Source organism: Myxine glutinosa, chromosome 2 (genome assembly GCF_964187855.1).
Source record: "Myxine glutinosa chromosome 2, kmMyxGlut1.1, whole genome shotgun sequence".
NCBI classification, from domain to species: Eukaryota; Metazoa; Chordata; class Myxini; order Myxiniformes; family Myxinidae; genus Myxine; species Myxine glutinosa.
The window spans coordinates 238699007-238716210 of NC_136262.1; the positions used below are offsets into that span (position 1 = coordinate 238699007).

General features: G+C 46.5%; 1 protein-coding gene across 1 annotated transcript in view; it reads left to right on the forward strand.

Moving 5' to 3' along the window:
• The window catches only part of LOC144890727 (uncharacterized), a 150407-nt gene that overhangs the window by 37110 nt on the left and 96093 nt on the right, over positions 1-17204 (forward strand). Inside the window, exon 2 of the mRNA XM_078772373.1 lies at positions 5958-7474. Within this exon, the coding sequence (XP_078628499.1) occupies positions 5958-7474 (1517 nt within the window). The remainder of the gene's footprint in view (positions 1-5957; positions 7475-17204) is intronic.

Sequence of the window (17204 nt, forward strand, 5' to 3'; positions counted from 1 at the left end):
CCTTCATGTCTGCATTACCTTGTATTGATGTGTACCTTTGCGCCCCTGCCCACTGATCTGCTTGTCCTTCCTTCCCCACTCATGGGCCTTGTTCTTTTGTGCCCGAGGGAAGTGTGCAGGTGCTGCCAGTTGTGCGCCCGCACCGTTTCTGCCTCCTGCCTGCACTGATGCACCATATGGACCACATGTTCTGTGGCCTAGCACCACTTATGGACCACACGTTTTGTGGCCTAGCACCACCTTATGGACCACACGTTCTGTGGCCTGGCATCTCTGCTGGGACCGACCATTGTGCCAGCGGTGTCTGCCTTGTGGACCACTGTGTTTTTAAGTGGCACCCATGCCCAGCAGTGGACCACCTGAGTTGGCCCTGCTGGCCATATAAATAATAACAAGCGGACGCGGTGTGTGCCCTTTTAATAAATAACATCAAGATGAAGATCAAGACAACCAGAACATCGGCCCAGCAGAAAAGAAGAAGACATCACCATTTATTATTTTTGAAATGTGTGTTTTGTGCATTATGGTGCTTTTTGGTGCTTTTGGTGCATTTCTTCATTGGTGCATTCATTTTATTGGGTACATATGGTATGGTGTATCGGTGCAGTGCAGTGCAATGACTTTCCTCTTATCAAAATGTCTCTGCTTTTTCCCACAAAAAGACAGGTCCTGGGTGACAGTTTGTAAATAATTAGTGTTTGTAAATAATGCTCCCCACCGGCTAAATGTGTAGTTTCAGAATAATTCCGCAATTCGGTTAATTGTGGGTGTGAGTCAGTAGATAGGATACAACGCAGCAGGCGGGACATATTTAGTGTTAAAACTGTCGCACTCAGGGTGAGGTTTATAGTAGAGGGTAACCACACCTAAGTGTCACATTAAGTTAAAAGATAGTTCCCTTGTGTTTCGGCTCGAGACGAGCCTGGAAAAAGGGAGGGGCAGTGTTGCGGTTTTAGAACCCACACTTTTGTAAATAATAACTCTTGTAAATATGACGGTAAAGGTTGAAGGTTGCACCCTTAGTTAGTCCATATGCAACACGTAGGCCACCATAGGAACTTTAGTTATTTCCTTATTATGTGTTACTTAAGGCCATGTTTCCAATAGTTGAACCTGCATTGCATCAATCAAATAAGGAGTAGGCCCCTTTCGTCATTTTGCAACCTCTCTCTCCCAATTCTATTACACGCCTTTTGTTAGCAGCGTTCGCTGCCTCGCTGAGCTTCCGCCCAAGCGCCGCCATTAACCATGCGGTCGGCTCGAGTAAAAAGGGGGCGGGATGCCAAGAACAAGGTGTGGCTTGTCAACCAGCCGTCAAAGGCGGAGCCGGTAAGCCCTTACCAGCCAACCAGGGCTGAGGTGAGCTCGATGGCGGGCGTGGTTTTGAAGCACGCGGAGTGATCTTGAAGCGCGATATATAAGCGCGCACGCAAAGCCCTTTGACGGACTCCTTTTGAAAGACCTGCGCGCAACGGACTCGTTGGGAGAGAGCGCTGATAACGGACTTGTGGGTACATGCGCTTATTGAAAGGACTGATCCAGGAGCACACATTTGCGAAGGACTTGTTGGAGGCACGCGCATTGAGAGGACCTTTGCGAGAGGGCGCGTTTGGCGCAGCCGTTCAAGTATTACGTGCGCTAAAGGACACGAGCCTCCCCCCCCCCCCCCCCCCCCCCACACCCGCCATATGTAAGGTCCGGTCGCGTGCCAACGATACGCAGAGCTGCCTGCCAGGTTTCGCCCGCGGAACCGGAGCCTCGACGGGGGTCGACAGGAGCCTGGATCATCTACCTGGACCTTCCACCCTACCCACTACAATCCCGTGTGAGTGTGTATGTTTGTCCTGGGGTGTTAAGTTAAGACTGTATAGTTAAGCCTGCCCTGTGTCCTGCTTATTCCTCTTCTTTTCTTGTGCATCCTTTTGTTTCCTCTTTTCTTGTATATTTGTAATAAACCAATATTTGTTCTTCCTACCTTCTGTTTTCCTCTTGTCCGATCGCTTTAGTCTTTTCTCGATTGAGTACCTGTGGCACGATTAAGAACCGCTCAGAATCGGGTTTAGTCTTATTGTCAATGGCTCGGATCGCTAACCGCTCGGCACTTTCCATCTTATCCGTGGTTCGAGCAGGAGTTATTTCCCTGCTCTCGGTCAGAGTTGGTAATTAGGTATTTGGGACCCAAATTGACCAATCACCCTACCAATGACCGACCGCGAGGAGCGTTGTAGCTTCCAGGACTCGGGACAGCCAGCTTAAAAGGACAAGGGGATTAACCCCACTTGATAAGGGGAGCGCCGACCCCCAAATCTGCAACAATATATATATATATATATATATATATATATATATACATATATATATATATATATATATATATATATATATATATGTAAGTTCTGTATCTGCATTATTTATATACATATACAGTCACGTGAAAAAGTAAGAACACCCCATGTAAAGTTTTGACTTTTTCAACATATTTCAACATACAGCTATTTGATCTTCATTTCAACAATATTGATAGATAAAGGTTATATAATACAACAAATATCATGAAACATTTACATTTGTAGTTCATTGTATAATTTAAATAAACATAAATGCAAATTTCGCATGTGGAAAAGTAAGTACACCCCTACATTTATCACCACTTCAAATACCTAAATTAGAATCAGGTGCACCAGCTCAGGTGCAAATGATTAGAACATCGTTGGAGAGGATCTTGGAGAACCTGTCTTATTTAAACCTCAGACATTTAGTTTGGTTGCTCTTTGTTGTTGAAGTGTGCGGCGTCACCATGCTGAGACACAAAGAGCTCTCTGACACCTTGAGAAAGAAGGTTATAGATGCCTACGAGTCTGGAAGGGATTATAAAAGACTCCAAACAATTTGAAATCAATCATTCGACTGTCCGGAAGATAATCTACAAGTGGAGAAGATTCCAAACAACTGCCAACTTGTTCAGGCCAGGCCGCCCGAGCAAGTTCAGCCCGAGAGCAGACCGCAAGATGCTGAAAGAAGTCTCTAAGAACCCCAGGATGTCATCATGGGACCTACAGGTAGCTCTTGCCACTGTTGATGTCAAAGTGCACGAGTCTACCATTAGAAAGAGGCTGCACAAATTTGATCTACATGGGAGGTGTGCCAGGAGGAAACTTTTGCTGTCCAGAAAGAACATCAGGGCAAGACTAAAGTTTGCCAATGAACACTTTGGCAAAGACCAGCACTTCTGGAACAATGTGCTCTGGACAGAAGGTAGAGCTATTTGGCCACAGTACCAGAAGACATGTTTGGCGAAAACCAAAGACAGCATTTGACCACAAGAACCTGATACCAACTGTAAAGCATGGTGGTGGAAATATTATGGTTTGGGGCAGCTTTGCTGCATCAGGGCCTGGACAGCTCACCATCATAGAATCCACTATGAATTATTCATTGTACCAAAGGGTGCTTGAGGATAATGTGAGGCCATCTGTCGGAAAGTTGAAGCTCAACCGAAGGTAGACCTTGCAACGTGACAATGACCCTAAACATACCAGTAAATCCACCAAGGAATGGCTGAAAAGAAAGAAATGGAGGGTTCTGGAATGGCCAAGTCAAAGCCCGGATCTAAATCCCATCGATATGTTGTGGGGGGATTTGAAACGAGCTGTGCATGCAAGAAACCCCTCAAACATCGCACAGCTGAAAGAATTCTGCATGGAGGAGTGGGCAAAAATTTCTCCCAGTCGATGTCAGAGACTGGTAGACAGTTATAAGAAACGCCTACTTGAGGTTGTTTCTTCCAAAGGGGACAATACCACCTATTAGAGCCAAGGGTGTACTTACTTTTTCCACATGCGGAATTTGCATTTATGTTTATTTAAATTATACAATAGACTACAAAATGTAAATGTTTCATGATATTTGTTATATTATATCACCTTTATCTCTCAATATTGTTGAAATGAAGATCAAATAGCTGTATGTTGAAATATGTTGAAAAAGTCAAAACTTTACATGGGGTGATTGGGGTGTACGTACTTACTTTTTCATATGACTGTATGTGTTTTTGACAGATGTGGCCTCTTTCTAAATACGGGATTTTAGAAATGATGTACGAATGCTAACGAGGCCTTTCATGCATGTGCTCTGTGTGCATTTTCAGCGACTTGATTCTGCTGGTGGGGCACTTTAAAAAATCGATGCAGAAATCTAGTGTAATTTCTCTTGTGGCCCCGAAACTAAAGTACTAAACAAACAATACATTTATAACAGCCCTCACAGCTCCCACTCCCCCACCTTCCCCAACATGATTAATAGTAAGTATTGCAATTTTAAAAGTTGATTTTGAAGTTACCCAGTGCATTCACAAGTCCAAGATATGACCTCACTATCGCTTTTTTAAAAGCACCCCAACCAGATATGATGTCTGTCTTGGGAAAGTCTGCCTGGTACAGCCGGTTCCCATGTGAAAAAGAAAAATATATGAAATATCATAGCCCCTGTGGTTTAGAAATTTCTCTGTACGAAGTTAAAGGCTGTCAGTCAGTCATCTTTAGTCGGATTACAAAACAAAATCTTTTGCATATGTATACTCTCATGTATTGTATTGGTGTCAAGTTCGAACAAAATCCGTCCATGCATGTCGAGAAAAGGTTGGGGACACGTTTAAGTAACAAAATGGCCGCCAGTCGGCCATCTTGGATCTGTTCTCAAAAAGAAATGGTGTGCATATGTAAGCCATCATTCGTTATCTGTGTGCAAAGATTGAACAAGATCGGTAAATGCATGTCCGAGAAATGGTTGAGGACATGTTCAACATTGGTTGTTGTTTTTTACAACTAAAATGGCCACCAGTCGGTCATCTTGGATCTGTTCTCAAAAAGAAATGGTGTGCATATGTAAGCCATCATTCGTTATCTGTGTGCAAAGATTGAACAAGATCGGTAAATGCATGTCTGAGAAATGGTTGAGGACGTGTTCAACATTGGTTGTTGTTTTTTTTACAACTAAAATGGCCACCAGTCGACCATCTTTGCTCGCATCGCGAAACAAAATGATGTGCATATGTATACCGTCATGTTTTTTTTTTTTTGCCAAGTATGAACAAAATCGGTCCATACATCTCCGAGATATGGTTGTGGAAGCACGTATGCACGGACGGACGGACGAGACCCAATCCATAAGCCCCCGTTTTGGACTAAGTCCAACAGGGGCTATTAATAGCTGGCACAATCTTTGTGCATTTTCACGTCATGAAGAAGCCCTTTTCTGAGAGTCGGTAGCCATTGCTCTGTTGGTAATTATGCAAGGCATCGTCTTTCCAATTGCAGACGCCCATTGTTCACAGGAGGCACTCCCACAAGGTTTAAAATCCACTCACTCTGGGGTTTGGGTGGAACGCGTCCGTCCATGTTCCTTCGGGCCTTGTACTGGCCCACATAATTGGGAGTTTTTGCATTACGGAAAGCTGCAAGAACTCAGAGCTTTAAGTGAACTGAGAAAGTTCTCCAACACTTTCGCTGTGCAGATCCATATCTCTGTCTTTCAAGTGCTTTCCCAAGTATTTTCGGGTTTTATAAGGTTTGTGAGCCATTTTCGGTAACAATCCTTATCTTGCACCCATGAAATACAGAAACATGTCCGATCAACATTGCTGCGAAGGAAGTTAGCGTTTGCGTTCTGAGCATTCTTAGGCATATTACGTCATTTTGAAAGTCCATTATGATTATCTTATCCTCCTTCTTCATTATCTCCCCTACTTCCCTTGTTCTTCTTAATTTATTTTATATTTACCATTCATCCCCTTTCCATTCCACCTTTTGTGTATATAATATGTAGATGTTTCTTTACATGTTCATTTCCACAGCTGTCATTTTCCCTCTCTAAATTGATGTGTGTGTGTGTGTGTGTGTGTGTGTGTGTGTGTGTGTGTGTGTGTGTGTGTGTGTGTGTGTGTGTGTGTGTGTGTGCAGCACGACAGGTTATCAGTACTTCGACTCTGTCAACAGCCGACACTACAGAGAATACCGTGACAGTGTCCTCATCTACACCCCTACTCCAAACAATCCAAAGCCAATCTGCATCCTCAACATTGCACTCAAGCAGTTCAAATACACCACCATTGCACGAAATCTCCATCTTCACCTCACTTGGAACTATGGAAAGTATTTCCTCCACCACACTTTTACCTGATCAAACATCATCTCTATCATCTCAATCCTCGAAAACATCAGCGCAAGACGCCACTTCAATAATATTGAATATGTCATCCAGTTCATCAGCTCCAACCTCAACTTCATCTGCACAGGAGATCTATAGCACAGCAGAAGGTGATGTCACTTCCTCACCTATAACAGTAAACCCAAGTACTGATGGGCAAATGGAGAATATTTCAACAACAGAGTACTCATCACTCACTTTATATTCAACTTCAGTGGCATCGTCAGAAACAGAGACGATAGCTGTAAGTACAAGCAACTTGGATTTGGAGACCACCACCGTAACTACAGATGACCCAAAAACGGATGGAGCTTCAACATCTGAAACATATTTTACCACATTTTCCATTTCAACTTCAGATTTTCCTTTCGGATCAAGTACAGAACCAAATGTTTCAACTCAATCTGCAAGTGCCGTTTCCTCGATATCAACAGACGCCAGCACAAACTCACAATTGGTGTCCACATCCTCATCAAGTACAGAGGACCAGAAGTCCACAAGTTTGTTTAGCGATGTAAGCACAACAGTTGAGAACATTTCTCCAACATTAACGACGCGTTCGTCCACAGCAGAAGATTTAGGGACAACCTTGGGAAGTACACAGGAAGTGTCCATCAGCACAAGCACGATGTATGATGTACTGTCTTCCTCTTCATCATCCGGAAACACTCAAACTGCTTCTTCAATGCCTGCTAGCACAACATTGGTGGTATCTACCGAAGGAACATCGCCTGGAAGTGCCAGTCCAACGGAGACTTCCATGGAGGTTTCATCGATTGGTACCCAAACCACAGAGACAATCAGCAGCACGGGAACAAGCACCAAGGAAAGTATTTCTGACGTTTCTGGCACCGTGACAACACCGCTGAGCCCAACATCTTCAATTCAAACATCAACAGTTGGGGATGAGTCTACGGCCATTACAAAGGAAGTAACGGACAGTCTTCACTCGCCGGCAACTACCGAAATGAACGGAACTGACAATGTAGTCAGTGATCCAACAGATCATATTCAAACATCGACAATGAGCCCCGCTGTGGAAAGCACAAGTGCAGAGAAACAGCAAACATCACCAACTGTGTTGCCACCAACCAGTGCACGCACAGTTGACGCAACTTCCACCAGAACCGCAACAGATACGCAGACCACTGGAGCGGCCATCGCCACGTTCGATCTCCGGTTCAAGATTACAAGCACAGCATTTACTGCTCCACTGAATAACAGCAGCAGCGAGGAATACAAAAACTTTACAGAGACCATCGAAAGATCCGTGAGTATTATCGCATTGTCACATTGTATTACGAAATCCCATAATTTCTGTACATTGTATGACATCTCTAACCTGTCGGACACCATCATTGGACATGAAATAAAATGTACTTACATGTGTTGCAGTTTAATAAAATACTTAATAAATAATTACAAATAAATACTTACAGATAAAATGTAATAAAACGTGCTTGAGGATGATACCACATCAGGGTATTGGCAGTTTGTATCTTGATATTTCATCGAATACACAAAAAGTCTGGTTTTGCCTTAATGGTTCAGGTATCTGGGCTTGAGATCTTAGGGTCCTGAGTTTGAGCCCCTGTCATGTCGTTGAATTAACATCAGCATGGTTGACTCAGCCTGTCATCCTTCCGAGGTTGGCAAAATGAGTACCAGATGGCTTGTTATTGAGAGGCATTGCATCAGAGGCAGCACAACCAGCAGCAGCAGCACAACCAGCAGCACAACCAGCAGCAGCACAACCACCAGCACAACACAACCAGCAGCCGCACGCTGCATACGAACCACCAACAAACACACAAAACTAGAAAGCATCTCAAAAGGCAAAGCCCATCCGCATTCGCTTTGTGTCTGTATTCTCATAATAAAGATTTGTTGAAAATTTGATGACAAAAGATGAAGCTCATTGATAAATAAATGAAAAACCACTCTTAGAGTGACACTTGGCAAAACAGAACAAAGTAGAATGGCACTCAGTAGAGCATCCTTTTGACCTCAAAAATAATTAGTGGTTGAATTCAGTGACCTGATATGCAAATCGTCTTCAAAGTTTAAGTTAATCGGATGAAAATTGACAATTTTATAAATTTGGCCTATGTTGACCTTTTGGCATGTGTTGACCTCAAAAATAGTTGGTGGTTGGTTTCACGAAGCTGATATCAAAATCCTTTTCAAATTTCAAGTCAATCGGATGAAAATTGAGGATTTTAGAAATTTGGAAAAAGTGGTTGACCTTTGGCCGAAATTGACCTTTTAACCTTTACGCCTCAAAAATATACAGGATTTTGTCGGACCACGAACTCTACCATTTGGTGTAGTTTCGTGAAGATTGGTTTAAAATTGTGTTCTGTAGGCAAGTATAAGTGAGCGGACAGCCAAACACACAAACACACACACAAACAAACACACACACAAACAAACACACACACACACAAACAAACATACACACAAACCAGAGTGATCAACATACTTGCAAAAGAAACTTCTTTTTTTTGCCAAGTGTTACGTGGTCCCCTCGGTGAATACCTGGTCTCGGTGACCCCCGGACCGTGAGAGGAACTCCGCCAGCAAGCTGTATTATATATGCGCTTTCGCCACGCAATCCATATGAATTTCACCCAGGAGACAACGGATGTTCAAGGATATATTTCCAATGGTAATGATACCATACAATTTCAATGACACAACCACGGAGATTTTCCCCGAGCAATCAACAATACACAACCATCAACAATATTTCAATGACACAACCACGGAGATTTTCCCCGAGCAATCAACAATACACTACCATCAACAATTCCCCAGCCACAATCAATTCCCTATGAGTAAGATGGCCATCTTATATACGTGTGTCCCGGTGAGTACTCACGACACCCTTTTGGTCTCGGTCCCGCACAATGTCTCTGGGCCCCTCCTGACCAAGATGATAGTCGGCGTCGCCGCACTCGGGCGGTTGAACGAACCCCGGGTGGACGTGTTTCCACCGGGCAGGTATCGTACCCGGCACCCCGGCTACAGCCCCTCGCGGCCATGCGACGCGGGGACGGGAAAGCAAGCCAAAAGCCCCACGCCGCTTGCCAGGCGTGTTAGGCCCCAACGGGCGACCCGCACGCGTCTGTTTAGACGGTGCCGCGAACGATGCCAGACGCGGTCGATGCACGGCCCCACGTCAACTTGACGTCTCCACCGGGCAGGTACACGTCCCGGTGATTCCTCTCGCCCGACAGGCTTCGGAACGCCGCTTTTCCACGCAGCGCAAGGTCGATCCCACCTTTTGTCGGAGTGGGGCGAGGAAGAATACTACTCGTCCCTTTTCTTCCTCGTGTCTTTTTCTTCTTCCGTTTCCGGTCACTTCCGTTTCCGGCCACTGGTTCAGAAGGGCTCCTGACCCTCCAATCACAACAACCCTTAATATACTACACACGGATAAGCAAAGACCTGAATGGTAATTCACATACATTCACATAAATATGTAACACTCCCCCCCTTCAAGAAAGAAAGTTTGAACCCAGCGAAAACTTTCTTTGCCGGCCAATTTGGAGAAACAAACCAGATAACTCAACCCCCCCCCCCCCCCCCCAGATTAACTCAATCTGGACAAAGCGTCCGCCACGACATTGTCCCGGCCCCGTACATGTTCAATTTCCAAGTTGAACCCCTGCAAAGCCAAACTCCATCTCATCAACCTCTGATTTTTATTTTTCATTCTTTGAATGAAGGTTAAGGGGTTGTGATCCGTAAAGACCTTTATGGGAAAGGACGTGATTCCTAAATACACCTCATAATGTTGAAGCCCTAGCAGGAGAGCCAGGGTCTCTTTCTCCACGGTGGCATAATTTGCCTGATGTTTATTGAACTTTTTGGAGTAGTAGCACACGGGGTGGTCCACCCCATCCTCATCTTCCTGTAACAAGACCGCTCCAGCCCCCACATCGCTTGCCTCTACGGCCAACTTGAAAGGTGCCTGAAAGTCCGGAGCGGTTAGGACCGGAGAGCTCATTAGTATCGCTTTGACATGGGCAAAGGCCGCCTGACATTTGCCATCCCAAACGAATGGGGTCTCCTTTCTCAACAAACTCGTTAAAGGGGCTACCACATCCGAAAAATTCTTACAGAACCGCCGGTACCACCCCGCCATACCTAAGAATCTCATCAGCTCTTTCTTCCCCTTTGGGACTTGGAAGCGATCGATAGCTTCTACCTTGGCGGTCACTGGTTGTACTTGACCCTGCCCTACTACATGGCCGAGGAACACTACCTGTGCTCTTACAAATTCACTCTTGGCTAAGTTGATGGTCAGACCTGCCTCGGACATCGTCTGAAAAAATGCGTGGATTTGCTTAATGTGGTCTTCCATGGTCATGGTGTGGATGATTACATCATCCAGATATGCCTCCACCCCCTCCAGGTCTGCAATGAGCCTATTAATCAGTCGTTGAAATGTAGCCGGCCCGTTCTTCAACCCAAAAGGGAGGACCTTGTACTGATATAACCCATTCGGAGTGACCAAAGCTGAGATTTCTTTGGCTCTATCGGTAAGAGGGATCTGCCAATACCCTTTCAGCAAGTCAAATTTGGTAACAAATTTAGCTGGGCCTATTCGATCAATACAGTCGTCAATCCTCGGGAGCGGATAGGAGTCGGTCTTGGTCACTGCATTCACCCGTTTTAAATCTGTACAACACCGGAAGCTGCCATCGGGTTTCGGCACCAACACACATGGGGAGCTCCATTCACTGTTGCTTGGTTCGATGATGTCATTGTCCAACATATATTGCATCTCCTTCCGAAGGTACTCCATCTTCACCGGGTTCATCCGATAGGGGTGTTGTTTCACTGGAGTGGCCTCCCCCACCTCGATATCATGATATACTAAGTCCGTACGACCAGGTACATCTGTGAACAAATGTTTAAATTCGAACATTAGGCTGGACAGTTGTCCTTGCTGTTCCCTTGTTAAATGACCTAACTTCTCATCCAAATGACTCAACACTTCGGTGTTCGTCAATTTGGGGCAGGCCTGGTCATCCAAGTTATCAAACTTCACACCGGCGTTTCCGTCCATTGTCACCGGTACGACCGGTGAGACAGGAACTACGTCTTCCACCGGTTCCCTCTCATGATATTTCTTCAGTCGGTTGACATGACACAACTGTCGCTTTTTTCGTCGGTCGGGAGTGGTCACCACGTAGTCTGTCTCATTCACCCTCTCCTCCACTGCATAAGGACCGAAATATCTAGCCTGGAGGGGCTGACCTGGAACGGGCAGCAATACTAACACCCGGTCCTGAGGACTGAAATTCCTTATCTGCGAGGTCTTGTCATGTCTCTCCTTCATTTTCCCCTGGGCCCTTCTCAAGTTCCGTCGTGCCACCTCACACGCCTTTGCCAATCGGTTTTTTACTGTGGACACATACTCCACCATCGGTGTCCGGGACTCCTGTAGTAACCACTGTTCTTTCACCAATTTCAACGGTCCCCGCACTGCGTGTCCAAACACCAGTTCAAACGGACTGAATCCCAAGGAATCCTGCACGGACTCCCTCGCTGCAAACAACAATAGGGGTATCCCTTCATCCCAATCCTTGGCACATTCAAAACAATACGTTCGGATCATATTCTTTAAAGTCTGGTGAAACCTTTCCAGGGCCCCTTGGCTCTCGGGATGGTAGGCGCTGGATCTTACTTGTTCCACCCCCAACAGGTGTACCACTTGCTGGAACAGTGTGGACATGAAATTGGACCCCTGATCCGATTGGATGATCTTAGGTAGACCAACCCAAGTGAAAAATTTAATCAAGGCCTTTGCAATAACTGCCGCCGTTATTTTCCTCAGAGGCACTGCCTCGGGGAACCTGGTGGACGCGCACATGATGGTCAGTAAGTATTGATGTCCAGCTTTGGTTTTGGGTAAAGGGCCCACACAGTCCACAATGACTCGGCTGAATGGCTCTTCAAAAGCTGGAATTGGCTTTAACGGGGCGGGTGGGATTTTTTGATTCGGCTTTCCCACCAGCTGACAAGAATGGCAAGACTTGCAGAACTCCGCCACATCCCGTCGCAGTCCCGGCCAGAAAAAATGTACCAATATCCTGTCACAGGTCTTGTTCACTCCCAGGTGCCCCGCCCAAGGGGTCTCATGTGCCAAACTCAAGATCTCCTTCCGGTACAGCGGTGGCACCACAATCTGATAGTGAAATTTCCACTCATCGTCTGCGGGCACCTCCGGGGGCCTCCATTTCCTCATTAGGGTTTCCCCCTTCATGAAATACCCCACAGGTATCTTCGTAGCCTCTTCTTCCGTAACGGCTTTCTCAATTAACCTCTGGATCTCCGAGTCTTCGTGTTGTTCTTCCACTAGTCTCCTTCGGACCAGCGCGGTTTGCTCCACTTCGTTCTCCTCGGTCCCCGACGGACACTCCACGTCCCTTTGCGTTCCAGACGCTACCATTTCTCGAGCTTCCTGGGAATCCCTCCCCTGGTTATTTCCCTTTTCCGAGTTGTCTTCCCGTACCTCTAAGGGTTCCAACTCCCCCTCTCTTTCTTCCTCCTTCTCTTCCGCGTGCTTTCTACCCATAGCCCGAGTCACTGCACAGGATGGAAAGATACCCGGAATCTCCATCTCTAACCGAGTGGTGTTATTTTCCTTACTGGGCTTGTCCACCATTATTGGATTACCCGAAACTCGCCCCCCGGCCAAATCATTCCCGATAATAAAAGAGATTCCCTCCACAGGAAGGGTGGCTTGTAAGCCTACGGTGACCGGCCCGGATACCAACTCAGAACTCAACTGGATGACATGAAGCGGAGCTTTAACATAGCCCCCGACCCCCTGTAAAAGCACACTAACCCCAGTTGCCGTCTTCTCCGACAATGGCAAAATGCCCTCCAGCATCAACGATTGGTGGGCTCCTGTGTCCCTCAATACCCTAACTGGCTTCTGGTTACTCGGGTCGCCATCCAGCGACACGAACCCCTCTGAAATGAAATGTTTGTAGCCCTCCTGAACAAGGTTCTCCCGGGACGCCGTACCTTTGACAGGGGAATCTTCCCCCAGCTCTGCTCTCCAAGAATGATTTCTCACACTTGCCAGTGCATTCGGAGTCGCACTAGACTGATTCCGTTCCGGGTTCTCCCTTTTCCGGAGGTAACATTGGGACATCAAGTGTCCAGTTTTATGGCAAAAAGCACAAGTAGGCCCGGGGGAGAACCTCGGGGTCGGCCTTGAGCCCCCCGAAAAATAAGTTTGTCTTGGGCCCGTAGCCCTCGGATTTCTAACCGTTGGGGTATCATAGTTGTCCCCATAATCATCTCGAGGCCGCCGCCATGTAAGGTCGTTCTCCGCACCGGGTGTTCCATAACTCCCCTGCTGAAGTCTAGGCGAGGAGTTAGGTTTGTGGACCCCTATTCGGTGGGTTAAGGCATAATCATCTGCCATGGTGGCTGCGTCCCACAACTTTGGTACCTTCTTTTCCTGCAGGTACACTTTGATGTCCTCGTGGACACACTGCTGGAATTCCTCCACCAGGATCAAGTCCCGCAATGTCTCGAAGTCTTTCCCGACTCCTTTTGACTCACACCACCGATCAAACATGTTTTCTTTCACTCTGGCAAACTCCACATGGGTCTCGCTCTCCCTCTTACTGGCATTCCTGAATTTTTGCCTGTAAGCTTCCGGAACCAACTCATACGCTTTGAGGATGTGCGTCTTCAGTACCTCATAATCTGCACATTGGTCCATTGGTAGCGCCGAATAAATTTCCTGAGCTTTCCCCACCAGCACACTTTGCACGAGTATGGTCCAGGCCTCCTCCGGCCAGTTTAATTGTCGAGCCACTTTCTCAAAGTGTGGAAAAAATTTCGCGACTTCTTTTTCACTGAACGGTGGAACCAGCCTCACATGTCTGCCCACATCCCAGGTTTTCTGGTAAGGTGTCGACCCCGTCAGCAAGGGTGGTGCCTCTCCCCGTTCTCTCATTAACTCCAGCTCCTTGAATTTAATTTCTTGCTGAAGCTCCATGTCACGTTCCTTTAATTCCCTTTCCGCTTTTCTCTCCTCTGCTTCGAGTTCCCTTGTTTTCATCCTTTCTTCTGCTTGTTTCTCTTCTCTCCTCTCCTCTGCTTTCCTTTCTTCTTCTTTTAACCTTTCCTGGAGTTCTCGTTCCACTCTCCTTTCTTGTGCTTGTTTCTCTTCTCTTCTCTCTTCTGCTTTCCTTTCTTCTTCTGCTCTTTCCTTTTCTGCTTTCCTTTCTTCTTCTTTTAACCTTTCCTGGAGTTCTCTTTCCACTCTCCTTTCCTCTGCTTGTTTCTCTTCTCTCCTCTCTTCTGCTTTCCTTTCTTCTTCTTTGATCCGTTCCTGGCTCCGTAATTGCAACTCCAGTTTCCGGAGCTCAACGTCTTCTGGTTCTTCGGGTAGCCACTCCCAGGCTAACTCGTCCCATGTTCCTAATCCCACCATAGATTGTATCACCGTGGCCTGCAACTCTGCCTTCCTCAAATTAGTTCGGACCTCCAAGTTAAAATGTTTGGCCAATTTCAAGAGGTCCGACTTTAGCAACGCTCGGAACTGTGCCTCACTCGGGGTTACCCCAAAGTTCTGTGCCACAAACGCCATGGTGCCTATCGTTAACACCTGTTAACCTTCACCCAAGACTTTACCCCAATTTCTCAAAAAAATTTACCAATTAATAATTAATTAATAAATTTTAATTAATAAAAATTTTTTATTATTTTATTATTTTATACAATTTTAAATCCCGGACGTAGACCCAATTGCGAAACCGCAAATCGTAATTTGGACGAGCCCCCAATTCTGTTACGTGGTCCCCTCGGTGAATACCTGGTCTCGGTGACCCCCGGACCGTGAGAGGAACTCCGCCAGCAAGCTGTATTATATATGCGCTTTCGCCACGCAATCCATATGAATTTCACCCAGGAGACAACGGATGTTCAAGGATATATTTCCAATGGTAATGATACCATACAATTTCAATGACACAACCACGGAGATTTTCCCCGAGCAATCAACAATACACAACCATCAACAATATTTCAATGACACAACCACGGAGATTTTCCCCGAGCAATCAACAATACACTACCATCAACAATTCCCCAGCCACAATCAATTCCCTATGAGTAAGATGGCCATCTTATATACGTGTGTCCCGGTGAGTACTCACGACACCCTTTAGGTCTCGGTCCCGCACAATGTCTCTGGGCCCCTCCTGACCAAGATGATAGTCGGCGTCGCCGCACTCGGGCGGTTGAACGAACCCCGGGTGGACGTGTTTCCACCGGGCAGGTATCGTACCCGGCACCCCGGCTACAGCCCCTCGCGGCCACGCGACGCGGGGACGGGAAAGCAAGCCAAAAGCCCCACGCCGCTTGCCAGGCGTGTTAGGCCCCAACGGGCGACCCGCACGCGTCTGTTTAGACGGTGCCGCGAACGATGCCAGACGCGGTCGATGCACGGCCCCACGTCAACTTGACGTCTCCACCGGGCAGGTACACGTCCCGGTGATTCCTCTCGCCCGACAGGCTTCGGAACGCCGCTTTTCCACGCAGCGCAAGGTCGATCCCACCTTTTGTCGGAGCGGGGCGAGGAAGAATACTACTCGTCCCTTTTCTTCCTCGTGTCTTTTTCTTCTTCCGTTTCCGGTCACTTCCGTTTCCGGCCACTGGTTCAGAAGGGCTCCTGACCCTCCAATCACAACAACCCTTAATATACTACACACGGATAAGCAAAGACCTGAATGGTAATTCACATACATTCACATAAATATGTAACACAAGTAATAAAGTAAGCTGAAAGCAATTAAAAGACCCGGCCGTCTCATGCCGAGCAGTGGCGGACGGGCTGATGAGGGCCATTTATCCTCACTCTGACTTTACTCTTTCACATTTTGACCCAATTATTAATTAGTTACCTCCATATTCTCATAACAAGGGTTTGTTGAAAATTTGATGAAAAAAGCTCAAATGGTAAAAGAGTTATGTCCTGGACACACTGACAGACACATGAACACACACAGAGATTACAAAACCCCGTCTTACAAAAGCGATTGCAAGTTTATGTATTAATGTATTAATATGAGTTCCCTTACAAGGAAATGTAATACAGGGGGAGGCCATGAGGCCCATCAAAGTCGAACAGTGGTTGCCAACTATTGGTTGTTTGTCCATGCTCTACCTTTTTAAATGCCGAGCGTCAAGTGAGGAAGACGCATGTCCAGGAGTATTGTATCGCCCAGGAGTATTGACCCTATTTTTAGGTCATCTCATCTAGATTCTCAAAGAGATCAACTTATAGAATGGGTCGGGATGTCCGGATGTCTGTCCGTCCGTCCGTTAACTTTTTCCTATTTTTTTCTACTCCTCCCTTGTCAACCCGGCTGATTGTTCTGAAACTTGACACATGAACATAAGTGAGTAGTCCGCACAAGCACTCGGTCTTTGATTTTTCGATTTTGGATCATTGGGCTCCCAAGGGAGTTTACCCCCCAAACTTCGGATCCCGACTCTTCCCTTATTTACCAACCGATTGCTCTGAAACCCAATACAACCCTTCTACTCGATGGTCCACGTATTAGCTCGGTCTTTGATTTTTCAATTTTGGATCAGGGGCCTTCCCGGTGGATGCTGGGCGGGGCGGGAGGAGGGGAGGTCTATTTTAAAGTCTTGGTATGAGTATGACTTGACTATGGTCGGGTTCAAACCACCGACCTCCCGGATTCAAAGCGGGCGGTCTAACCATTACACCGCCAACTTTAGTCATAACATCTTCAATGTTACAAACTCCCTCACTCCCTCACAACACAAACTCCCTCAATCTCTTCAATCCCACTCCTCCCTCCAGGTCTTTAAAACAGCTGTTCACCAACATCTCTTATCTTCCCCCATCCAAAACCTTGATCTTTTCTACCCCCGTTAATTCACCCCAGATCCACTTTTTTGAAATACCGACTTCTTTTCTTGAAGTCCTAGCA